Genomic DNA, 26,797 nt, shown 5'->3' with positions numbered 1-26,797 from the left:
GTTTGCAGACAAACTTGAGAGAAAGGGTGATCTGGGTCTAAACTCTTCTGTATCAAGCATCACCTTGAAGGTGGAGAGGCCAAAGTGATGCAGTTCACAGACATTATCACTTTGGTGTTAACAAGAAGCACAAATATTGTGTTGGCCAAGGAGTCATGGTGAATCTGCAGAGATTGGAGGGTCAAGTATTTGTGTACATTGGTGGAGTGATATTTGTGAGAATGCCAGCCATCTCACAGAGAAACTGCACCACAGGTGTCTGACAACCAACTGGGAGTGAGCGTGTTGGGTTCAAAACTGCTTTGAACAGTATCTCAATCATATCACACCATTTCTGCCTAATGTGGGAGAAAAGCTCCAAACGTAGACATTTACTACACCAGAAGCACAAGTATTGTGATGACAAACCACGGATAACAATTTCAACCCCTGTCCAGCAAATCTTGGCAGGCGAAAGGAGTAACTTAGACCAGTATATTAATGAGATAGGACAGTCAATTACTTACACTATACACACGCATCTTTGCACTAGTCATGTAGTCAGCAATACTTCCTTATTATACACTGTGGAGGAAGCTGTGGTATTAAAGCATGCATACAGTACAATAGGACATTAAACATAGTTAATAAAGCTTTCGAATTGACATACCTTTAAACATATGTGCTGGTCTAAATTCAGAACACTTAATTTTTTTTAAGATTGGTTTTTAATAAATCATATTTTGGGCATGAGGTTTAAATGCAATAATGTCATAGCTGTGGTGCTCCTAAATTTCCATCAGCAATAAACAACCTGTTAGTTTATTATTTTGTTACATCCAATGCCATACTTTCACGATTTATCATTTAGTCTATAATTTTAAGATGAACCACTTCATACTAGTGCACGATAATGTCCCCAACAACCCAGTTCAAGTCATACACAAAACCATACCAGCAGCATCCTCGTCTACCGGTTGACTGGTATTTACATGCTAAAGCTTACCACGGTTGAAAAAAATCAAAGTAAAATCTTTGTTCTTTTAAGAAGACTTTGCATCTTGTTACTGGACCACATGGACCTCTGTGAACCCTGTTTGAAAAAACACTTGGTGACACAAAAATAGATAACAATTGTACCATAAGTACCAATAAACAGCTTAGTAAAAGTATCATCAGATTTGTGAAGACTAAACCTTTCTGTCATCATATCTGCAGAGTGACCTGCCCAATGTAGGGGCGGAATCAGAACCTGTACACGAGACCGAATCAAACCAAACAATGCAAGTTATGAGAATATATACAACTCAATAAAGAGAAAGAACACCCATGTTTTTTCATATGACAATTGTTAATCAGTCATATGAAAACATTGGGTGTTCTTTAACTACTTTTGAGTAGTATATCTTTGGTACTATGTTTCTAACTATCACAGCTGCTGTTAAACTCAGCTTTGCCTCAAATGTCTCCGACACCAACCACTTGCATGAAACAAGGGCATGGTGTTGACAGAGGGACCATCATAACAGGGCAAATCTAAGGGATGCAAATCTGCATTAAGCACTGTCCATCATGCCAACTGATGTTTTCTGTAGATATCTGTGGTGACAATTTCACTATCACAATTTCAGTAGTATATACAACTGCTGCTCAAGTAATGTCAACACATAATTTCACAAATCTATTATTAGTGTCTGTTAAACTGAATACTTGTGTCAGTCAGAAAACTGCACTCCCTGTTTTTAAGTAGATCTCCGACATTGTCATCTTGCTCATGTTTCAAAAACTAAAAAAAAAAAAATTCTGAAAGAGGATAATAATGTAAAAATCTCCTGATCAGAGGAAAACAAATGCACTTCTTCAAGCAATCTAACATGTATCCCTAACCACTGGACTGTTTAAGACATTTTGAGGACTTGAATCTGAAAGATTATATTGGACACCCTAAATCTTTAATTTTTAACATTAGGTCTATGGCAAGGGCCCAAAAAGTTGTGTGCTTAATTTTGGTAATCATTTGATGGCCCATTCCCTATCCATGATCTTGAGGATTTTGGTAAAACCCACTCTGGTACTGACAGTCCAAGAATCACAATATGGGCTAATTTGTATTTAGACACATGACCAGCAGATCCTGGTCAATAGGGGGAACAACTCTGTACATCCAGTTGTAGCACCTTAGACCACAGCGTCCCAGTGCTTTCTGTTTACCATCTAATGTAATGATATAACAAAAACCATTTTGAAACCAAGTAGAAATGTTTTTCAGATTGACACAAAGCCCAATCAAAGCAGTATCACAAGCTAGGCAGGGATCCACTTTCACAGAGATCGATGCTCTGCCAACTGTACCAATGCTGACTAATATCACACATAGTGGACAAGTAGAGATGAATGCTAACACCAACTGTACAGCAATCAGTTGCATTTGTGATACAAAGGTATAACGATATGGCAACACAGCATTCATTCATACATCAACAACACCTGGGAATAGGTTCAGCATTTTTTACTACATTTTCATATAAAAAAGCTATTCCTTAAAATAGTATCTGGAATCATTTTCTGATTTCACATTTCTTATATTGTGTCATTCATGACCAACTTGTGTTATTCTGCGACAAGCCGAATAGCGACTCATGCCCCTCTCATGGCCATTATTGCAACTGGGTTCTGTCTTAGCGCAAACGGGCATACTAAAAACAATTGTCAACTCGTTGCGTAATGGTTCATATATATTTCCCCATATATTATATATATTTCAGATGCAAAATTTATTTCTGAGGGATTCTTTGACGAAGAACTTGAAATCACACGCACATTCTGATTGGTTTGTCGTATTTTTGCACATAACATTCATCAATAGGGGGATGAGTCTTCTTGCAGGGTACGGAAAGGGGCGAGTGGTGACGAATGATATTGTGTATGCGACATACTCATATTGAAACATAGAAACTGAAACTGATAAATTAATGGCACTTTTTGAAACTGTTCCATGGCAATATCTGACTACCTCTTCAACTGTTTCAGTGATTTTACTTGTGATCATCTGGTCAAACAGTGTGCTCTAGTGCTAGTGGTGGTATGTCAGACATATCAAAAGTGATCCATGCCAAAGGAAGATATTTCCAAAGATATGGTAGGTTGTGACATGAAAGTAGGAGATCTTCATCACTCTGGTCCAGGTGTATATTTGCAGCTGTACTGTTGTATGAACAATACCCTGACATTTCATATACACAACCTGACAATACTTCTTCTAAGGCCACAACAAAAAATTGTTTGTTGGTATCTTAGGTCAAACGCAAGGAGTAACTAACTGGCTTTCCACATCGCCTTGCAAAGCTTCCAGTTTGTATGGTTATATGTGTCGGGTACAAAACAATTTGATGAGGAGGCACCATGCACAATTACTCAAAACGAAAAACAAGCTTGCCATAGTGTAGGACAATATGATGCTGATCATTATGTCATCCCAGAAGAAGACTTTAAGTAGAAATTGGTATACAAGAACTGATGGACGATGACAAAAACCCACTTGTACAAAGCGATCTTAGTGCTACGACTATTGTAAGCCTATGTTAAAGTAGGGGTGCTATGATAATCTTAGCGCTTAGAGTGCTTCGTTCAAGTGGGCCCAGAAGGTGTCCTCCAAACCAGGCCATTCCAACAGACATAACAGTTTGCTGAGGCCGTACCACAGTCCAATTTGGGTGTATCAAGACATGTATGAGTGAAAGGCTCTTGAGGCTGATGTGTACCATATCGCAACCCTTAGGTGTCACTATAACTGGACTCTGTCATCATCATGTAGAATGCTATAGCAAACAGCTTCATGTAACAACAGCCAGCACATGTTCAGTCTATACAAATCTTCAGCGTCAACACAAACGTGGAACGCAACATTGTTGACAAATACACACATGAAAAGAAACAAAAAATTGTACACGTGGTTTAAGGGGAGGCAAGGGAAGGGTTACATATTCTCATTTACCTTCATTTACATACATTTGCTACACTGGGTTTGAACTTAATTTTAAGTAAAAACATATAACAAATAAAAAAATCTGAAAGCAAAGGGTAAAACATATTCTCAAACAAAACACAGAACGTGAAAGTATCTAAAATGCACATTATTTCAGCAAGTAACAAATAAAAAAAGTCAAATCTGTGCATTGTTAGATTTGTGACAAAAAAGGATTGCCTCATTAGAAATGTTCACAGCCATACAATCCCTTCTTTCCTAACCAGGTAACAATTTCATCAAAATCTTTGTCCATTCAAGTATACAAAGTGGAGATATTTGGTTGAAACTCCATACCTTTATATCTTACCCAGCATAGCAAACATACATACACAAACATTGGATCAAAATACAAATATGCTCAATCATGCTAGTGATGCCAATATTTCAATTTTCAAAATAGTGGTACCAAACATTTTGCAATAAATACCTTGACACATGATAAATATTATCATACATGTCATTTTCACAATTCTTTATACAACAAGTCAAGAACGCGGCACAGAAAAGAGTATAATTGCAGTGTCAAAGAATCTGAATTACCAACTTCTACATGACTAAAACCTGAACATCCAATGTCATTTGTGGCCACTACAAAACATTTCAACTGTTAGTTGCACAACATCCAGGTAGCATCGTGGGAATCAGTGTCTGTAGGCATGACGATCCCGGCTGTACGAATGACTGCAGTATCGGCCTGCGTGGTCGCCATGGTGGTCGTAGTTTCGATGCTGCGAGTGAGGCTGGCGACTGTCCGTGTTAAACCATGACTGTAATGAGACAAAAATCGTGATTTCGGCCCTAAAATGTTTATATTTAGATGAATCCAATCAAAAATGTATTGGCTAGAAAGTTCATAATGTTTGTTACTGAACCAGATGTATTCGGCACAGCTTGGAAAGAAATTAATCACTGTTAATGTTAAACATAGTGTGGCAGCTTACAGAAAAGTACAAAATGCCATAGGTTGTAGACATGTAACACTTCGGCGCTGACACAAAGGATCATTATAGAGGGGATTCTGGAATTTTAAACCACATCCATCAAATTGTAAATGATCACTAAAATGTCACTTCAAATTCCCTGTCAACAAAATCCCAGTGACATCATTGGGCCGATCATGTTGAGAATGATTGTCACTTTGCATGAGTACTAACATTCATATTGTTAGTTAGCTAAATGACAGCAACCTGTGCTGAATGAACCATCACAGAGTTGTGCCAAACAGTATGCATTGGGAGCATGCAACCTGCAGTGTTTGTCATTACTAGAACAGTCTTGTTAAAGACGCATCAGCTTAAATATGGGTTATTCATACTCTTATAAACTCAAATGAGAAAGAAGGATATCATGAAACCATCACATTAAACTCTTGACAAGGTCAATATGCAAAAACCAAGGACCCGGACCCACCCCGAGGTGGTCTAACCTGTGGCCTTGGTCCAGTCGGATCCTCAGATCCTGCTTTTTGCATATTGACCTCCTCAAGAATAATCACAGAAATTCAATTAAAAGTTCAAGAAGCCATTAAAACTGTCGGTCCGTGAAATGTTACTACCAGGCGCCATATTGGTTTCTGGCAGATGAGAGTCAATATTCATCACAAGACAGGTCAACACTGATCATGTGACAGGACAATATTTAAGGTCAGTGTCAGTAACATGATTTGGGGGTCAACACTGAAATGTATGGTTTCATCAATTGGTAGAGATAACGAATGTAATTCATAATAGAGGAATAACAATAAACATTCTTTAACCCTACACCTCATCTTCCCGGGTAACTCATAATAGTCACTGGTGGCGCTACGATTGAGCCGCGGAATTCCAGGCTAGTTCGGCAAGGGTGGAAACTGGACTTTTATAGTCAGTTACCTCCCTTGCCTCGGGAAGATGCCACCTCCTATCCATGCTGATAAACTGGGACATGGTGTCGAGCCTGACCCATTCCTTCATACCTTGCCTTTATTTCTGTCATCCTGCATCCGTTGGAAGGGGTTGCCACCGGCATACAGTGGCTCAGGATGGAGTTTCTTTACCTTCTTTGTCTGAAGGAAACAAACATCACATTTTAGAGAACAATCAAGAGAATCAAACACAGCTTGTTTTACTGCTTTTAGCATTATTTTACAGTATGTCTGTATGCTGAAAGCAAAACAAAGGTGATACTTAATGGATGTGTTTGCCACTTTGGGAAAAACTACAATCATCAGTATGTGGACACCTAAGACTCCAACTCTTAATGATGAATCTGGAGCCTGGTTTAGGCTGTTATAGGGCTCCTTGTGAAATGGTGATGCTGCCAGGACAATACTGTGCTGTATCACAAGTTCCCTTTACTTTAAAGTATGTGTGAACACTCCTCACCTTTCCCCTGTCAAGCTCATCGTCGTCATCGGCATTGTCCCAGTATCGTTTGCGGTCCCGCTCCTTGTCTCTCTCAGCCTGCTGGTCAAGTATACTTTGTTCTCCTTCCCAAGACAATACTGCAATAGTCAAACACCATGGTTACGAGCTTTTATCTAGGACTTCAAGTTTGGGCAGGCAGATTAAGAACTTGTTTAGTTATTCCCAATTGGGACTTGTTTTAAGGTTTAGAGGTATTTTACTATGAAATCGGATACTTTATACTTTATCTGAAAATCTTGCAAAGTCAAGTCTCCTATTTTGTTTGTCCATCTTAGTTTTCAAATCTGGGAATCTTAACTGACATTTGCTGCAGACTTGGGGTCAAACCTCCCTGTAATAGGAACCCACTCTTCCACAGAATGTCCATGGGGTACACAAATGCTGTCACTAGAACCCTCCCCAACACTGACCTGATGCTCCATACACTCTACTGGATGACTGTTTCTCCAGTTCAGATGCCACCTTAGACGTCTTGGACCCATCCCAGAAGGTCAACTTGATCTTGCTGTCGCCCTCCAGTGTCTTCTTCCCGCCTTCCTTCATATGCCAGTCCCACGGCTGGCTCGGAACTGCTAGAAGACAGATAAAGTTAAGGTAGGAGCAAAAGTGCAATTGCTCTCGAGACCAAAACCATTTCTTATGAACCTGGCGAAACTGTCACAATTCTTCTGTGACATTTAATCTCCCTGCTACAAACTTCTCTGGACAAAACTCCTATACGTGAGTGAGTGAATAAGGTGTTAGCAATATTCCAGCAATATCACGGCAGGGGACACCAGAAATGGGCTTCACACATTGTACCCATGTCGGGGATTGAACCCGGGTTTTTGGCGTGATGAGCGAACGCTTTAACCACTAAGCTACCCGACCGCCCCTCTTATACATGAAATATGAACATGACCAAAGAGTGCTTCAAATCAAGCCCAAAAGTCAAGGGGTCCCTGTCATAATTCTAGCATTGAAAGTTCAGAGATGTGGGGTCCCTAGATTCCAATACTATGGGAGAAAATCTCAAGGATCCTAAGATCCCCTGTATTTGGAAGACTGATAAAACACGTATTGTATATTGAGACCATTGACTGTTTAACAAGCTAATAACCCTCCTGACAGATATGTACACAATCTCTTCTCACATATAATTCAAACTTATAAGGACATTCTTCATGTGGCTGGAAGTAAATCATTAGAGGCAAATGTTGCCCAAGAGAACCACAAAAGCAGCAAAATAACATACCTTCCTTCACACTTTGTTGGCTATCACCATTCTCTGCTGGTAGCGAGTCCTTGGTCTTTTCAACCCATTCATACTGATATTCTACCTCATCCAGCTCTCGATGTTTCTTCCGTGGTTTGCTGTCTTCATCACTCGACCGGTGTTTATGTTTCCTCTCTTTCTCAGAATCCTCCCGGTCTCGCTTGTGTTTGTGTTTTTTCTTCTTCTTGTGTTTTTTACTTGATGTCTCTGCAGAGCTGCTGCTCTCGTTCAGAAGCTCCTGGTACTTATATTCATGGTTCTTTTTATGTTTCTTATGTTTCTTATGCTTTTTGTGTACATGGACATCAGGTGTAGCAGACTCGGACAGCAGATGCTGCTTCTCGGACACATCCACATGGCTGCCGTTTGCAATGGCCGAACCGGAAGGGCTTGAACTTGCCGTCGAAGACTTCCCATTGACAAAAACATCATTCATGTGATCACCATTTGTCTTTTTGTGTTCAATCTCATGGCTCAATCTGTCAACAGTATCTACCTCAGGAACAGAACACTTGTCAAGTTCAGTATCACATATCTGGTGGTCCTTCTCAATATCGTCCAGCATATCCCCATCTCCGGCTATATGATTACTGACTTGAACCAACTCACCCCTTTGTCCCATCCCACCACCGCTGTCCCCATCCCCCATCTCTACCCCCTCAGGAGTCACTGTCCAGCCTACATGCTGTCGCTCTGGGACCTTAGCATACTGCAGAGCCTCGCTCTTATCAATCACATGCCACTCGGTGGTGGAGTTCACACTGTTTGTACTGGAGCAACTACCCACTGATGGACTGGGGGCCGTGTCCTGGCTTTGTACATGCCAAGAGGATGTTGCATTAATTTTGGAAGTGGGAGATGTAACACAGGACAGCGAGTTACTGTCACTGAAAGACCTTTTCACAGGAGCACTGTGGGATTTATTCAGTTTTAATGTTAGGTCATGGGTGTTGGACTTAGGTGTAATCTCTCCTTTCTCTAAAGCAGTTTCTCTTTTGATAGCAGATTCCAACAGCTTTGAGTTCCCTGGTACTGATGTGGTGGCATTTAGCTTGCTGTCAAACACAACGCCATCGCCATCCTCAGGCTTCTGCCCACACTCATCCACCTTGGTGTCAGTGGTCTTCTTCGAAATCAACTTTGATTTGTTTTCTTGATCTGAATCTGAATCCTCTCCATACGGAACAAGCTGAGATTTGGTTCTAGAACCACCATTCACCACTTTAGATTTGCCATCTGGAGATTTCTCCAAGGCCGTCACTTTTCCATTCTTGATCTGCACAACAATTCTAGGTTTACCATCTCCAGGCCCTTCTTGTGAGTGAGGTGGTTTGGTCAATGTTGCTCGTATACCAAAAGAAACCTTATCACGTTTTTCTGGCAAGGGTGTACCCATTGGTTTTGGCACAAGTTTTGGTGTTCGTTCAGGTGTGCTTGCACAAGTCATATTCTGTTTCCTAGCAACTGGGGTTCCAATATCTGTACTTGTCTGGCCTGAATAATAGAAAAAGCTTTTAGTCACATTTTCATAATAACTTTGTCATTCCATACAGTTAAATTAAGCATATATATCACTTTGTCAGTTGTTGGATTTGATGTGCTTTGACCAGTATTTAACATCAGAGCATGTCAGCTTACATAACTGATGTGGTAGGTCAGCCACAATCAGTCGATTCTGGCATGACTAAGGGAGATAACTCTGCATTGACATGCTGCATATTAGATCACTAGGTCATCTGTGTCCCCTTAAGTATGTATTGGGACAGATAATCCAAGTCAAGTTGTAGACGTCAAGTTGTGATCATGATCACAGCCAAAGTTTGTTTATTTGTTGTTTAATGCTGCACTCAGCAATATTCCAGCTATATGACGGTGGTCTGTGTAAATAATCATGTCTGGACCAGACAATCCAGCGATTGACATCATGAGCATCGATCCACACAACTGGGATACAATGACATGCATCAACGAAGTCACCGAGTCTGAACACCCAATCCCGTTAGTCGCCTCTTATGACATGCATAGTCACCTTTTACGTCAAGCATGGGTTGCTGAAGACCTATTCTACCCCGGACCTTCATGGGTCCACAGCCAAAGTAGCAGACATAAGCATTTTGATCATAAACAAAACAAAAGTAGTAGCCAATGCTAGAAAATAACATCTTTAGTCCACTAGGTCTTATGATAACATAATGCAAAACCCTTCAAAATGGTTAATTTCTACTAGTCCTTACGATACCTTAACTATTGGGCAGTTTGGCAAGGACTATAGGACTAGTGCCAGTTTCTATCACGGAGACACAATCATTGTGATCATAATTACAACCAATGTAGCAGACACAATCATTGTGATCATAATTACAACCAATGTAGCAGACACAATCATTGTGATCATAATTACAACCAATGTAGCAGACACAATCATTGTGATCCTAGTCACTCAATCAAAAACCTGTAATACCACACATACCTCCATGGGTTCCATTTACGGTCTTGAACCTTGGCTGGTTGTTCAGTGTGTGGTTTGCAGGCATTGTAGGGCCAATAAACCCAGTCTGGTATGGAAAATAAACATAGTTTTAGTTCTGATCTAAATACTAAATAGCACTGAAAGAAAACAAAATTTGTCTGACGTACATTTGCATAAACTCATTTACAACAAATTAGTGTTTGCATAATTACATTTGCTTGTTCTTATCATGCTTATAAAGTCTCTGGGAAAAGTACATCTTTCCGAGGCAAGTGAATTAACTGACTATAAAAGTCCAGTTTATACCCTTACCGAACTAGGCTGGTATTATGGAGTTACATTTTGTCTGGACTAATGAGTCTATGTATTGTCCAAATCAAATGAAATCAAGCAGATTTCGGTCGATTGCAGGGTTTGCAAAGCATGTGCACCACCAATTCGTTGTCAACAGATATATTCTAAATCTTTTCATGTTTTTAATCAAGGTGCTCACATGATTTGATGCACTTTGTGATGTAAGACTCGTTTTACGACAATATAGATCTTGATTATCGATGAAATCGTCTTGACTGGGCGCTGCCATTTTGTGATGCGAGAGGTGGAATCTGATCGGACCATAGGAGAGGCATAAAAGATACATAACTCAAAATAGCCACTGGTGGCGCTTCGATCGAGCCCAGGAGTTCCAGCCAAGTTCGGCAAGTGTGGAAACTGGACTTTTATAGTCAGTTAACTCTCTAGCCTCGGGAAGATGAGAAAAGTAATGTGAAGTGAGATTATTTCCACCATAAGAGGGAATGAGTGAGTGTGTGTAGCATATTTTCTATGCTGTTGTTAGTCATATCATGGCAAGGGATACCAGGAAAGGAGTTAACACATTGTACACATGTGGGGAAGGAGATCTGGGTCTCTGATATGACAAGCAAATGCCTTAACCACTAGGCTATCCCACTCATAAGAGAGAATGACTAGAAGCTAGACCAAGCCACATCTCAGATCTTAGTCTCAATTAAAGAACACTAGCACATATCACCATGAAACTATTTCCTCACCCTTTGATACACAGTATCTCTGTACAATACACATATCATAGACCACAGAAAGCGCAATGCATCAGTGAAACATTAAAATCGTAATAGAATCATGGGATCATAAGAGCCTCATTTCACAAGGCAGTGATGTAACAGTACCTTGCTGATTTGTTGTTGTCTTGGCGCCGCAGTCCTGATGTAGAACAACAGATAGGCTTCAGCATTGAACACCCGACTGCTGCTCACTTGATGGACCTGGACACAGTATGATGGGGCTCGAGTTACGTCACAGAACAAGGCAGACAAAACATATACTCCGCTTTTTCCGTCATGCTTTCAGTGAATGTTTAATGGTGACAAGAATAATAAACCTCACATATATATACGAGTTACAATACAACACAGTTAGCTTTACGTAATTTGAGCTGTCTTTGAATTAAGCTCTCCAGTCTCCAATACTCCAGCTATATGACGGCGGTCTGTAAATAATTAAGTCTGGACCAGACAATCCAGTGATTGACATAATGAGCATCGACTCATGCAATGATGACATGCATCAACCAAGTCAGCGAGTCTGACCACCGAATCCCGTAAGTCACATCTTACGACAAACATAGTCGCCTTTTACGGCAAGAATGGGTTACTGAAGGCCTCTTCTACCCCAGATCTTCATGGGTAGTAAACGTGTGTAACTTGACACCCCTGGTATAATGAAGGGGAGCAACTTACCGTGGAGTCATTCATGCAGTACCAGATCTGAGAGGGAGCCTTCACATAGCAGTAATAGTGACCGGAGTTGCAGTGCAAGCCTGAGTGGACCAGTACTGCATACAGGTGGTACATCACGGGCTCCCCCTGAAGATGAACACATGCTGGTAAATACCCACATATGCAAACATTTCTGCTTCATAGCAACCAACAGAATGAATTTAAAGTATCTGACATCTTAATTAACTTTAAAGTTACAATTCCAGTCAGCATGGCAAAATGTGTCAGAGCAAGAGAGTTGAGTTTCTTTCACCCCACAGTCAGCAATATTCCAGCCTGTCAATGACCTGGACAGAGATGCCAGTCAGCAATATTCCAGGCTGTCAATAACCTGGACAGAGACGCCAGTAAGCAATCTTCCAGCTATACCGCTGTAGCCTGTCAATAACCTGGACAGAGATGCCAGTCGGCAATATTCCAGCTATACCGCTGTAGCCTGTCAATAACCTGGACAGACACGCCAGTCAGCAATATTCCAGCTATGCTGCTGTAGCCTGTCAATAACCTGGACAGAGACGCCAGTCGGCAATATTCCAGCTATACCGCTGTAGCCTGTCAATAACCTGGACAGACACGCCAGTCAGCAATATTCCAGCTATGCTGCTGTAGCCTGTCAATAACCTGGACAGAGACGCCAGTCAGCAATATTCTAGCTATACCGCTGTAGCCTGTCAATAACCTGGACAGACACGCCAGTCAGCAATATTCCAGCTATGCTGCTGTAGCCTGTCAATAACCTGGACAGACACGCCAGTCAGCAATATTCCAGCTATGCTGCTGTAGCCTGTCAATAACCCGGACAGAGACGCCAGTCAGCAATATTCCAGCTATACCGCTGTAGCCTGTCAATAACCTGGACAGAGACGCCAGTCAGCAATATTCCAGCTATACCGCTGTAGCCTGTCAATAACCTGGACAGAGACGCCAGTCAGCAATATTCCAGCTATGCTGCTGTAGCCTGTCAATAACCTGGATAGAGACGCCAGTCAGCAATATTCCAGCTATACCGCTGTAGCCTGTCAATAACCTGGACAGAGACGCCAGTGAGCAATATTCCAGCTATACTGCTGTAGCCTGTCAATAACCTGGAAAGAGACGCCAGTCAGCAATATTCCAGCTATGCTGCTGTAGCCTGTCAATAACCTGGACCAGATAATCCACAATCAGCAACATTCCAGCTATACCGCTGCAGCCAAATAGGCTCTTCTGACAAGTGGGTGTCATCTGCACCAGCAAAACTTTATTCCAAATTTTTAGCATTATATTTCTTAATGAAAAAAAAAAATTCTCAATTTGATGCTGCCTTGAGAAGTGTGTAACTTTCTCTCACCTGCTCACTACTCATGTACGGCCGAATGTTGAGTTTATCGGGAAACTGGATGTGTCGGCTCACCTTTCCCATCAAGCGGTTATAGTCAAACCTGAAGCAAATAGCAATGGTGGAGGCACATTCTAGGAAAATCAGGGTTGTCAATAAAACATGTATGTGATGTGCTTTCCTGTAACATGATACTTGAATGACCTCTTCCGATAGTATCAACAGTATTTCACCCGAATAAAGTATTGCCACATAACATGTTTTCGAGCCTCACCTCTTTTCGAGGCCCTGAACAATACCTTACCATGCGCTTTATGACGTTATCAAGGTAGACGCTTCAAAGCTCACAGAAGACATCAAAGTGTTCACCACTTGCTGCTGAAGTTATTTTACGAATTAAGCTACATAAGGTAAGATATTCAAAAAGTAATGAAACATACCTCGAAACTTACTTTTTCACTAATGCGAATTTTAATCAAACTTGATGTGATGATAATTTTGCATCAGAACATTCGTATCCACCGATGATGTATTGGTTGCAGTTTGCAAACTTATTGTTTGTAATGTCATGTGACTGATCATGTTGTGCATCTATTTATAACTAGACTGTCATGGAGGGGCTTGAAATCAGGTGATGGCCTCACTTAGCGAGGCATTATGACGATAAAATTGGCAAGATGATGTCATTTGACTATCCAATTGTAAACAGAAACAAGTATTTGTCACAAAGTGACGAAATGTCCCCCGCCTGTATATACACCATAGTAACAAATATGAAGACAATCCAGCGATTAGTACTTGAGATATCGCGGCAACACCGTTTTACAACTCCAAATGCAGATTTGCCTGCTGTGACCTTGAAAATGAGGTCAAGGTCACCAAAACCGCCTGGTGTCTGCGGAGTCTGTATATACACCATAGTTCCAAATATGAAGACAATCCAGTATTTAGTTCTTGAGATATCGCGGCAACACCGTTTTCCAACTCCAAATGCAGATTTGCCTGCTGTGACCTTGAAAATGGGGTCAAGGTCACAAAAACCGACTGGTGTCTGAGGAGTCTGTATATACACCATAGTTCCACATATGAAAACAATCCAGTGTTTAGTTCTTGAGATATCACAGCAACAAACAGGTGGGACGTACAGACGTACGGACGGTCATGAATACTATATCCCCCGCTTCGCGCTTTCGCGCGGCGGGGGGACAATAAATGTGCTCAAAGGTAAGATGTACCGTATTCGACGTAATAAGCGCCCCACTCGAATAAGCACCCACAGCGATATTTGCTAATATATTGGCTAGTGAACAATCCCAATTAGCAACCCTTCCGATTGATCAATGTACACAAGACCTATTTATTCGTGTATAATACACACTCGTGTGTAATATGCACCCTTAATTATGGCCAATTAAATTCTTGAAAAATATATGTCGCATATAAATATTTCAGGCTGTCAGCATAAACCACGAAATGTATCTTTCAAATCTTTTTTTTCTTTACCAAAATGATATTCTAACAAGAGCCCCCTATTTCTAATTTTGAGAGCGCCCTGGGCGCTTATTACGTCGAATGCAGTATTTATAGTGTATTGCGAAGATTATTAGACACGCAATGAGAAACATTGGTTCATGACAAGATTTGTTCTGAGTCAACCTACCTCTTAAGCTGGACTGTGAGTACATTTGGTGCTTTGTGGATTGAAAATCTCTTGTGAGCAGAAACTTTCTGCTTGCACCTGAAAAGAGTTATGTTTGTTACCATCTTGTATCAACTAGCTGACATTTCACACTCACCCTGTATCACAAGACACTAAATGCTTTCAGAACATCTGTTGACCCATGAAGATCTGGGTTTGAATAGCTCTTCTGCAACTTATGCTTGTTGTAAGAGGCGAGTAACAGGATCAGGTGGTCAGGCTAGCTGACTTGGTTGATGCTTGTCATTGTATCCCAAATACGTAGATCGATTCTCATGCTGTCAATCACTTGATTGTCTGGTCCAGACACAATTATTTACAGACCGCTGTCATATAGCTTGAAAATTGCTGAGCGCAGCGTTAACACACAAACAAACAAAACATCTGTGTAATCAGTATGTTTATCATGCACGATGAACATATCACTAAATTGCGACCAATTCGAACGTTGCACATTGAGCAAAACAAATTTCAATGAGCAAGCAATTCGGTTAGACAAGCATGTCAAGGCATCTCAGGAAAATTTGTGAGGAAATCCCAAAGTGGAGCATCTCATAGGCGTTTACCACTGAGTGAAACCAAGCACAAATCAACATACCTCAATCAAGAGAATCTGGGATTTGAACCACCTTATATTGCATAGTGATCTGTCTGATTTTAAGCAAGGATTGAGTGAGTGAGTTGGGTTTAATGTCGCTTTAATCAGTGTTTCAGCTATATCATGATGTGTCAGCTTCCCATGGAAAGTTATCATGAAGTGATGCAACAAATGACATTCTTCACTTTCTTGGAATCCATGTGCAAGAGTATGGTGCCGACAAACCTAGGAACATAATCAGTTCCGATCTTGGATTCAAACCCACATAAATCACATATTTTATTCTAATGCTCTGAACAGAACTTCCAGCCAAAAAATGTGTACTGATAGTCCAAACTTCAACACGATGGTGCCTACCTTGGACACATGTAGGCGTTGTCATTATCCAGAGTCTCGTGATGCACAAATCGCTCAAATGCCTTCTCAACACTCTGCACATTCTGAAATAGGAAAAACAAGGCTAAATTCACTGTTACACCATAGAATTTACATAGTCAATGAACATGTAAGAGGATGACACACATGACATGGTCCTTGGCTCAAACGTATCTTCAGGAATGACGAGAAAAAGAGTGTATGGTATTAGAGCGTTCAGCAATATTCTAGTACCATCATGGCAAGGTCATACTGGAAGTTATAATTTGAGTTACAAAATGATGGCTCAACCACACTGACAGAGGCATTCAAATACAGACCTTAATATCCAAACTGATGTCCAGAAATGGATCAAATGTGTTTGACTTTTCTTTACATCTGAGGCACTGAACTGGAAAAGAAGAAAGGTAATTAAGAATCAGTATCACTGTAAATGCATGGTTTGTTGTTTTACGCCGCAGTCAACAATATCGAAGATATATGACAACAGTCGGTAAATAATCAAGTCTGTACCAGACAAACCAGTGATTATCAAGAATAATGTGCCACATCTTCAGGGTACGATGACAGACGATGAACTTAGTCGCTGAGTCTGACAACCCATTCCAATCTAGTCACCTCTTACGAAAATCAATTGAGTGCTGGGTTCAAATAACATTCTTATCAATATGGCAGCAATATCTTTTTGAGGAAGACCATATTGTACCCATGTGGGAATTAAACACAGGCCTTCTTACAAAATGTAGCCCTACTCATTTGGATATCATTAATATTAGGTTACAAACTAAACCTACTGTTATTCCTTGCATTTTGTCATGGTCACCTACCCTGACTTCGGAGGTAGCCTCCAAATATCTGGTTGATCACAGTGGTTTCCTTGCTAAATTTGTCAAGTCTGAAAACAAAAAGAAGATGTTTACAATTCCTTTGATCAGATTGAGGTGAGGTGAAAAGGGGCTTAACATCGCATTCAAGATTACACTTAAATACAACTTGCATCCATGTGTGCGTTTGTGTGGGGCTTCTTGTACTAGTTCGGACTATTGCCAATTTTATAGTGCTAGCACACTAACATACCCTGCCACAGTTTAACATGAATTCAACACTCAGACACCATATACTGACTCTGAGCCGACTCTATACTGACTCTGAGCCGTCCTTGTTTTAGCCCCTAAATGCCTAAAGGCAGGATAACAACAAGTACCATCTTTTGATGTCTTATGACGCAGTCAGGGATCAAACCCCCAATATACCACACTCAGGATTGACGCTTGCCAACTAGACCCTTGGGGTGGTCTTGATCAGATTTAAGTTAACTGACGTGAAAGAGATTGCTGTTAAGATAAGCACAGGTACTGATGACCTATTCTACCCTACAACCTGCACAGGCGTTTTCATTACAAGGTTGTAAAATTTGTGATCTATGTGAGGAGTCGAGCCGAGAAAAGTGGCCTTAAAGTAGCAAGGGTAGAATAGAAACTAGGCTTTGATATACGGTAGTGGACACGCTTCCCTCAGGAATAAATAACTCACTTGGAATGGCCATTGAGACAAGCCTTCTGCAAACCATCCACAACATAGCGAAGAAATTCATGTGCATCTTCCTGTCTCCCCCAGTGCATATGTTTTGCAATCACTGAAAAAACATCATCAATATCTAAAATATCATATCAATATACTTATCATCCATTATGTGTATACAGGGATTGACTTAGGCCGCGATATTCTCGCATAGTTGCCATAGATATCGCATCATTATTCAATCAGCGTGATCTTTCAATAGTTTTATCTGCATTAACACTTTCATTTTCTCCTACAAAAATCGAAAATGTCGTATTGCTTGACTATATTTATCTATGGTACCTAAAAATGTCAATAAAAAACTTACACGCTAGTTTATTCAATCGTCATATACAATCGAAACACAGATTTGCATACTCGCAATATTGCATGCTATCTCTTACTGTGCATAACCGATTCCTATATTACTGCATGGAGCTTTGCATCAGCTGACAATGTGGAGTATGCAACATTTTTTTTATCCCTCATTGGCAAAACATGCCACCTGTAGGAAATTAATGACTTAATTGTGGCTAATTAAACAAGAGGGTGAACCTGGAGCAATAGTCATTGTATACTCGGACCCCATGGTACCGCGGCATTCATCATATCGCGGCATTTGTGATTTCCAATAGTTCACGAGGGACACGCCTCTTAGCGGCTGTCTATTAATGCAAATCAGTAACCAGGAAGTGCTCACTTCGTAAACAATTTCAATTTCCTCGGAATCTTCCGTCTGCTGTAAGTAAGGAGTTATTAATCCGTTGATACATATTTCTGGCATCTGTTGTAATATTGCCTTACCCCCATCTATCAATGGCCAACGATATAACCCGCAGTTCCCCAAGTAAACTTTCTCTATCGACCTGAACTAGATCATCTGCATATTCATGGCGACTAATGAGGTAACGGAAGTTACATAGTCCGCACATTTTTTCCCGCTCTGTGCCCAGAATCTATTGGGAGATCATAAGGGCCATAATGCCAAACTTAGAAATACGTTCTTCACTAGTAACCAAAAGAAAAATACATACTTTGGGCAAACTAGGAGTGCTTTTTATATATTTATTGTTGACTTTTAACATTTTCCCAATTTGTGACAAATTATTGTCATCCAATTTTTTTTAAACAATCTTAAAATATCATTTCTGATATTTTGATGTTGACTTATAAATATATTTTTCTCTTACTTTTCGGTAAATATGCATTGAATACCTATTGCTGATAACAAATTTAGAATTTTACTTGTGCTGTCTTTGCACTTGTCTGGACAAATCACTGATGTCGGGCATGATCATACCAAGTGGTTGGTAGAATTATGTCCTCTTTTTGTCCAATTCGGACCTCCATACACAACTTTTCTCTGTACCGCGATACGATGGAGTTCTCTCCCTTGTCAAACAGAGCGCGAGGCCCGGCTTTTACTCGGAGCTACTAATGTAAATAATGAACTTTTATCAGTAAAATATGCATTGTTTGATAACATGAATGATATCTGATACAGAGAACACGAATAAACATAAAGGTTAGTGAGTGCATTTTGTTCCGTTTAGCGTACATGACAAGCACAGCGATGCCCCGAGGCTGCAGGCTATAATGAACTGTCACTTCTAATTAATTGAAAAGTCCATATTGATAAGATTTCATATGATATGGTCAGAGACCCGGACTCTTATATGGTACACACTTCAGACGGAAATAAGACGGCGAAATTGACAAAAACACTGGAATGTAAATAATATATTTTGGCCAACAATTGTAATATCATTTACAACAGTCACTATTTCATGTCATCTCTCTAAATATATTGAATTACGATCTAAACACACACTGTCGAAATTTGATAACTGCAGATTGTTGTCTTCTGCATGCCAACAAAATGAACAGCTGATGGTGGTAAACATGCCTCCTAAACAATCTATAATTGTCCTTGCGAATAATTCCCCATCAAGTCGACAATGGACAGAAATACATAAATATTAGTGTAATTTCTCCTAAAGTAGACAATGAACAGAAATATAAGTTGAATGTAATTTTCTGTTAATACTATAAATGCTAATGTTTTTAAATACATGTATTTGCAGTGGAATAATTAATGTTGGAAAATAGGATATCGGATGACATATGTATATAATCTAGTAATATCTCTTGCAACATTATTTGAGTCACAAGCACCAAAATTCAAATACAGTTTACACACTGTGTGAAGATGAAATATCTCTGAAAATATGGAAAATCTCATCACATGCCAAAAAATCTCATGGATTTTGGACCAAGGGAGATTTTCTCTCATAGATACAATTTTCCAGGATAATCCCTGTATATAATGCAATCTCTTGCATTATACTAAATGCAGGATAAGTTAAAAATTACATTGATTTTTTGAAAAATTAATCAAGATCAAAATGAGGGTAAGCATGATAACTGGGGAAAACCTGCTGGCAATGATGGAACCTGGCCCCTAGCAGTAACTGTGGGGGGGAGTTGGCAATGATGGAACCTGGGCCCTAGCAGTAACTGTGGGGGGGGAGTTGGCAATGATGGAACCTGGCCCCTAGCAGTAACTGTGGGGGGGGGAGTTGGCAATGATGGAACCTGGCCCCTAGCAGTAACTGTGGGGGGGGGGAGTTGGCAATGATGGAACCTGGCCCCTAGCAGTAACTGTGGGGGGGAGTTGGCAATGATGGAACCTGGCCCCTAGCAGTAACTGTGGGGGGGGAGTTGGCAATGATGGATCCTGGGCCCTAGCAGTAACTGTGGGGGGGAGTTGGCAATGATGGAATCTGGCCCCTAGCAGTAACTGTGGGGGTGAGTTGGCAATGATGGAACCTAGCCTTTACCAGTAACTGTGGGGTCGAGTTGGCAATGATGGAATCTGGCCCCTAGCAGTAACTGTGGGGGTGAGTTGGCAATGATGGAACCTAGCCTTTACCAGTAACTGTGGGGTCGAGTTGGCAATGATGGAACCTGGCCCCTAGCAGTAACTGTGTGTGTGTGTGTGTGTGTGTGTGTGTGGGGGGGGGGGGGGGGTTGATGGGGGGGGGGGGGTCCTCTAGCAGTAACTGTGGGGGTGAGTTGGCAATGATGGAACCTAGCCCCTAGCAGTAACTGTGGGGGTGACTTCTTCCTCAAAATGGTAACACTATCTTACATTTCAGCTTCTGCAGAATAGACTGAGGTTTGATAGCATGACCAGCATTCTCAAAACATCTCCGTATATGCCGCTGTAGTTCACACACCATACAGAAACCAGCTTGTTTACCTGAAATGCAACATCAAAGGACAATGAATAAAAGGATTGAACAGTACTGTAGTTATATCAAAGCATTTCAACTTGATATGGGAACCCAGTTAACACAGACAAGGATCATCATCAGACTTTGCATTTAATACCACTTAACAGAATTTCATTTATATCTTGGCACTTCAACTTATAGGGATGAAAGCCCAATGTGATGCAGGTCCTCAAAATTTACAATTTTGGTGAAACCCATGAGTATGGGTATGGTACTGACAAAGCTAGAAACATAATCAGGGCAAATCTGGGATTCAAACTCAAGATCATAGGTTTCTGGCACATCCAAGGGACACAACTCACAATAAATTCCAGCATCTCAGATGACTGGGCTACCCATGACCCTGCTTGGCCACAACTCTAAAGTATGTGGCATGAACAGTCAGTATACTAGCACTGTGACAATTCTTAACAATGTACATGCACATATTAGACATGTGAAGTTCCCCTCCAGACACAACTGATCATTTCTGCCCACTTACAGGAGGTGATGTGGTCATCAGTGAGGCAGTAGTTGACCAGAGGTGCAGTGTATGTCAGACACTGCAAGGTGGAGTTGAGGAAGCATGTGTTGCCCATGTTGACGAGCCCCGACCCAATTTTCTGAACACGCCGCCATTCCAACTTGACCCGCTCCTCAGGGTATAGCACCACTTTGGGGACAGGCAAACCATCCTCGCCTTCCCTTTGACTTGCAACATTCATCTTTCCTGCAAGTCCATTTAAAAAAATACAATGTGACACATACAAAAAAAGTCAACAGATAATTTTCAAATCAAACATGATGAAGGCTGCCAGCATATAGCACAGATCACTATTTGCATTATTTCCAAAACCTTAATAAGGACCCAAAGTCGATTTAATCCATTTGCATTTCTTTGACATTTCCATTTGAGATCTGGCCTCTTGATTTGAGAATTGACAGTATATGCACATGAAGAGATCAAGTGTATGCTTATCATCATTTGAATATCAGGCACATCATTCCAACCAGTCTTAAACATAATCCCTGCTTCAGATGAGTGAGTGTGAGGGAGTTGGGTTTTACGCCGCTTTTAACAGTATTCCAGTTACATCCTGGCGTGTTAGCTTAATGTGGAAGGAAAGCCCGAAGTGATGCAGGTATACCACTTCGGTGAAACTGACGAGCATGGGTATTCAGGATTCGAACCCCCAATCATACTTTTCTAGCGTGCCTAAGGGACGCAACTCTGCATAGCGAATCGCGGCGCCTTATATGACTGGGCCAGCCAGATGAGATTACATGACTGCCATCAATTTTATGAATAAGGATATAAACATACTGTGTTTTAACTGCAGAGCTAGGTTACCTGTATATTAATTTTAACCGCGCTAAACTGAATTTGGAACAGAACGTGCAGTGTGAGGTTTCAAATGTTAAAATTAACGCTAAAGAGGATGGCAGGGATAGATATCATGAGCATCGATCCATCCAATTGGAATATCATGACATCCATCAACCAAATCCGCGAACCTGACAACCCGATCCTATTAGTCACATCTTACAACAAGCATGGGTTGCCTAATAGCTACTCTAACCAGGATCTTCATGGGTCCAAATAAGTTTGGACTTCAGGTTTAGTATGTTTAGTGTTAACAAATTGTAATTTTTTCACTGGTTTATTCAAACATCAGATTAGCATAAATCTTTGTCACATACATTATGATTGATTCCCCACACATTTGTGCATCAACATGACGAATGTTACTATTATCTGTTTCTGTGTCTTTACTATAGTGTACAATGTTTAACATGGGTTTCTTGTGGTTTGCTGATAGAGTATACGAATCTTAAGCCTTAAACATTAGGGTTCTCATAAGGACCCCTGACTTTCATGCTTAATTTCAGACACTGTTGTACACGCCCTAACAACTCAAATACATTTCATACTCATGCATTGGTTACTATGCAACACAAATCAATATTCACTCACTCTGCTGTGATAGGAAATGAAAGCACAACACTAGCAGGAAATAAATACCAAACAAACACATGCAGAAAATACAAGTATGTTCTTGATAACATGAACATATAATACAATATAATGATTATGAAAACGAAACCTTTTCCTGTGTATTTTTTCCAAATGCAATACAATTCAATATTTAAATCGAACATGTTGACACTAGAAATTAACAAATAAGTTTTTCATAAGTTTACTTGACTCTTCAAACAAGAGGTTAGGTCTCTGACTACACATTAAATTTTGTGAATAATGTTTTATTGCATAGTATGCAATATGCAAATTGGAGTGAGTGAGTGGGTGAGTATGGTTTTATGCTGCTTTTAGCAATATTCCAGCAATATCACGACAGGGGACACCAGACATGGGCTTCACACATTGTACCCATGTCGGGAATTGAACCCGGGTCTTCGGTGTGACGAGCAAACGCTTTAACCACTAGGCTACCCGACCACCCCTGCAAATTGGAAGCTGTGGCCTGGCAAACAAGTTGCTGATAATCTGAGCAACAATTCATCACATCAGGGTCAGTGATTACAATGTAACCTGCTCCTCGTCTTAGTTTCCTATTACCTGGTTAAAATTAAGAGGGACCTTGGGATATGCTCCTAATGTACTGTATTTTCCATATTAAGCACCCTGCTCCAGTAAGTGCCACTAACCAACTTCTTGACCAATCTGTAAGTAATCTATATAAGCTACCCCACTAGGACTGAAAAGATGCATCACAGTCTGGACTCTTCTGTATATTACAGATTTGTTTACGAACAAATACAGTAGCACAGAAAATGCATTTGATCATGATAATGGACTAGTAATTGAAATCCTTTTAGTTTTTCACTACCACTTGTTCTCAAACCAATTTAACTGGCTGTGTATTGTTTTTTGTTTTAATATGTCTTTATCTTCTAAGCAATTATTACAGTTAACATATTAACGATATCTTGGGACTCCCTTAATGTTAAAACATTTTAACATAAGGTGTGAGGATCCCCTTGTCTTTCATGCTAAATTTCAAACACTGGACCAGCATCGGATACAGAAGGTCTAACTTGTCCTGAAACCTGCTGTGGGTACTACTTACTGTCCAAGTCTTGTTAAAGAAATTAATGTCAACTTACCATTCCCTTTTTCTGCCCCAGTACCACTACCTGGTGTGTAGGTCTGGGATGGGTTGAGGGGGATGTACTTGGATCTGAGGGAGTCAATCTGCAGTGAGTAGGGTCGGTCTGCTGGGTGGAAGTCCACCTTGTGTAGCAGCACTCTCTTGGCAGAAGAGACCAGCTGCTTGTCAATGCCGTTCCCTGTTATCAAGGAGGCCTTCAGAGTCTCGTCTATTGCCGAGTCAATGTTCTCGAGAGCACTAGCTGGCATAGCATTGGTTCATCTACAACGACCAGTAAGATAACCAATCACCATTTAACTCCACAGTAGGCCTAAAAAATAAATGTCACGGTTATTAGACTTAAAATAATATGTTGTGGTTTCTGTAACATGAAAGTCTTCAACTAGGTCACCTTTGTTCAGCCAGGATGATCTTTAACATAACTTACTAACTTTCTAAAGGATCATCATCATGAGCATAATTACCATTTTCAATGCCTAAATACAGCAACATTTTCCTACACCAAAAGCATGCAAGGTATTAAAGATGAACACTTCATGTCAGCATATGCAAACATTGTACAAAGAGGGCTGGTTACACCGCATTAGCAATGACAGCCGCAAGAAAATAATGGAAAACTGGACACTGAACATATGATCATCAAATCCTGGTGTGCCTAAGGGAAACAACGAATTGTGGCTCCTTAGACATGTTTGACAACTGGGTCAAACTCATTCCCAGAAAAACATACACATCATTGAACTTTTTTTATATATTGTTATGTTGATAAAGATAAGGAAGCGCATATACCGTTGAGTTTGCATATTGTTATGGGATTGTTCTTTGGGAAAAAATATGTACCAGGTAATCATGATTATGGCGAAGGAAACATCAAAATGATAGTAATCTCGATGAAGAAAAACTTCAAATTTAATAAGAAAAGCATGTGATTTATTTATATCATTTCTTGAAGTTAACCAAACATTATTTCATACTGCACTCGTGCACATGATACTGAAAAAACATGATATAACTTTTCCATGATTTTTCAGTGAGGTCTGTCCATGTTCCTGCTAGCAAATGTCTATTTCAGAATTTAAATTAACTCACTATCCAAAGCACATGTCGAGGCGAGAACTATTTTTGCAAAACTTACAATATAATGGGTGCTGTTAATCGTGAATACAGGAAATGTTCTTGATGACTTTTGATCTTGATGCAAATATACTTTTGCACACATTTCGAAATCATTAAAAAAGTTGTCTTTAGCATTATAATTTTTGCTCTGGACTTAGTAATGCATTATTGATACACACCAAAACATCAATAAAACTAATTTAGAGACAACAATTTGAAACAGAAATCAATACACACATTGAATCAGTGAATGCACTTGTCATTTATGGTTTCAAATTTACGCTAGACATGCTTGATTAAAATTTGCATAATCACTTCAAAAACGATACTGAATATTAATATTGCAATATCACGTTATGTCTACACAATTTTTGATTACAGCGACTGAAGGGCTTAATCAAAGAGTGTGGTGTTGTTTCTCAAGTTTAGGCTAATGTGATGATAGAACTCAGTCTAACATGTGATTATTCAAACGTCAAAATGTAACCTCGGCAATGTCCAATTGGTACTAAATCCAAACACATTAATCCATTAATCTCTACACATTCCTGAATTAGATGATATTTATTCACTAATACACCTCAAAATCGCAAAACATCTTCAATTTCGATTTCTTATCGGGCGACATGTATGAAAAGCATGCGGTGGAAGGCATGGAATTCACATTGTTTGTGCGCCGGCCGCAAGAAGTAAACAAGTAAATCGGGATAGAAATTGTCATTCACTGTGGAAATATAGGTGTATCTGATTCATTTAAAAACTGAAATATCAATGTCTAGGAGCTATAACATCGTCTTTTACCTGAAAATACTTCCGAGTGTCGAAAAATAATCTTCATTCGAATGTTGCATACGGGTTTTGCCACGATATGACGTCTTCCGGTTCCGGACATGCGCAATTGTCAAGTTCCGTAAAAGTACTTGTTTCAGAAAAGACGCCGGCCTTGTTCTGTGCTTTAGTTTTCGACGATATCATCCTTGTTATTATGATGACACTGATTTCAAACAATGCGAAAACAATATGTCTTAGAACATTGAGACATGTATCAATAAATCGTTTTAAAAAGTCATGTTTTTCCACGCAAAAGGCAGCTGTGCCTGTGGTCAAATGTTCTTCACAAAATGTTTTCATGTGGATTTGTAAAATATCGCCTCAAAGTGTTGGGTGTCTGTGGTGGCAACGTAAATGGCATTTATCAATCGAGCAATCAATGACTCGACCTTTCTCAGCAGGCAGAGTTTTGTTTCAAGACTTAACTCAAATTGAAGTGAAAAGGGAAATAGAAAAATTAACAGATAAATTCATGGAAGCAAGAGAATTGCTTTCAGATGCAGTGAGTATTTTAATCATTCTGTTTCTTCACTGCTAAAATGTTACTTCACATTTATTTATGGAAAACGTCACAATTGTTTGAGTTAAGAGTTTTATTTAAAAGTTCTACAAGTGTTTAAAATGGCTAAAGCTAACTGTGTTTAAATATATGTATGTGTGTTGAAGTCAGTGACTCTCCATTTTTGTGTCCACTTGGGAGTTTCGGCTTGGACGAGTCCAGATTTACTACCCATGTACCCGACCCTACCCATATACCTGCTGTAGCTCTCAAGCTTGGTACAAGATGTCCACTTAGGTTGTGTTTTATGGACCTCTGGCAAAAAGTATATTTTTGATACACATATTATAAAACAATCTGGTCATGCTTACACTGAAGTTGACTGAAGCTTTGTCTTAATTCAAAAATTTAAAAGTCAGAAGGAATGTGTGTTAAGTCAGAAAGATACATGAAAAATAGC

The 26,797-nt window shown here is 40.0% G+C and overlaps 1 protein-coding gene across 5 annotated transcripts; it reads right to left on the bottom strand.

The window, feature by feature from the left end:
* Positions 1–159: 159 nt before the first annotated feature.
* On the bottom strand, positions 160–25,867 carry LOC139468239 (ubiquitin carboxyl-terminal hydrolase 36-like). Of its 5 annotated transcripts, none has more exons than XM_071250074.1 (18): positions 25,809–25,867; positions 23,887–24,152; positions 21,263–21,490; positions 20,637–20,747; positions 17,459–17,561; positions 16,753–16,820; positions 16,246–16,316; positions 15,908–15,990; positions 14,914–14,991; positions 13,266–13,356; positions 11,897–12,022; positions 11,327–11,422; positions 10,137–10,221; positions 7,646–9,160; positions 6,822–6,983; positions 6,370–6,488; positions 5,961–6,050; positions 160–4,773 (listed from the first exon to the last, which is right to left on the bottom strand). In XM_071250074.1, exons 2-18 carry the CDS (start codon positions 24,137–24,139, stop codon positions 4,648–4,650), a joined length of 3,405 nt encoding a protein of 1,134 aa, XP_071106175.1. In that variant the 5' UTR covers positions 24,140–24,152; positions 25,809–25,867; the 3' UTR covers positions 160–4,647. The 5 variants fall into 5 exon arrangements, with proteins under 5 accessions (XP_071106175.1, XP_071106173.1, XP_071106176.1 ...); XM_071250072.1 differs by having other exon boundaries at positions 23,887–24,201; positions 25,809–25,858; XM_071250075.1 differs by having other exon boundaries at positions 6,822–6,980; positions 23,887–24,201; positions 25,809–25,858.
* Positions 25,868–26,797: the final 930 nt, after the last annotated feature.

This window comes from Haliotis cracherodii, unplaced genomic scaffold (genome assembly GCF_022045235.1).
Source record: "Haliotis cracherodii isolate W230 unplaced genomic scaffold, xgHalCrac1.p SCAF_2, whole genome shotgun sequence".
NCBI lineage: Eukaryota > Metazoa > Mollusca > Gastropoda > Lepetellida > Haliotidae > Haliotis > Haliotis cracherodii.
This window is presented reverse-complemented; position numbering and strand designations above follow the sequence as displayed.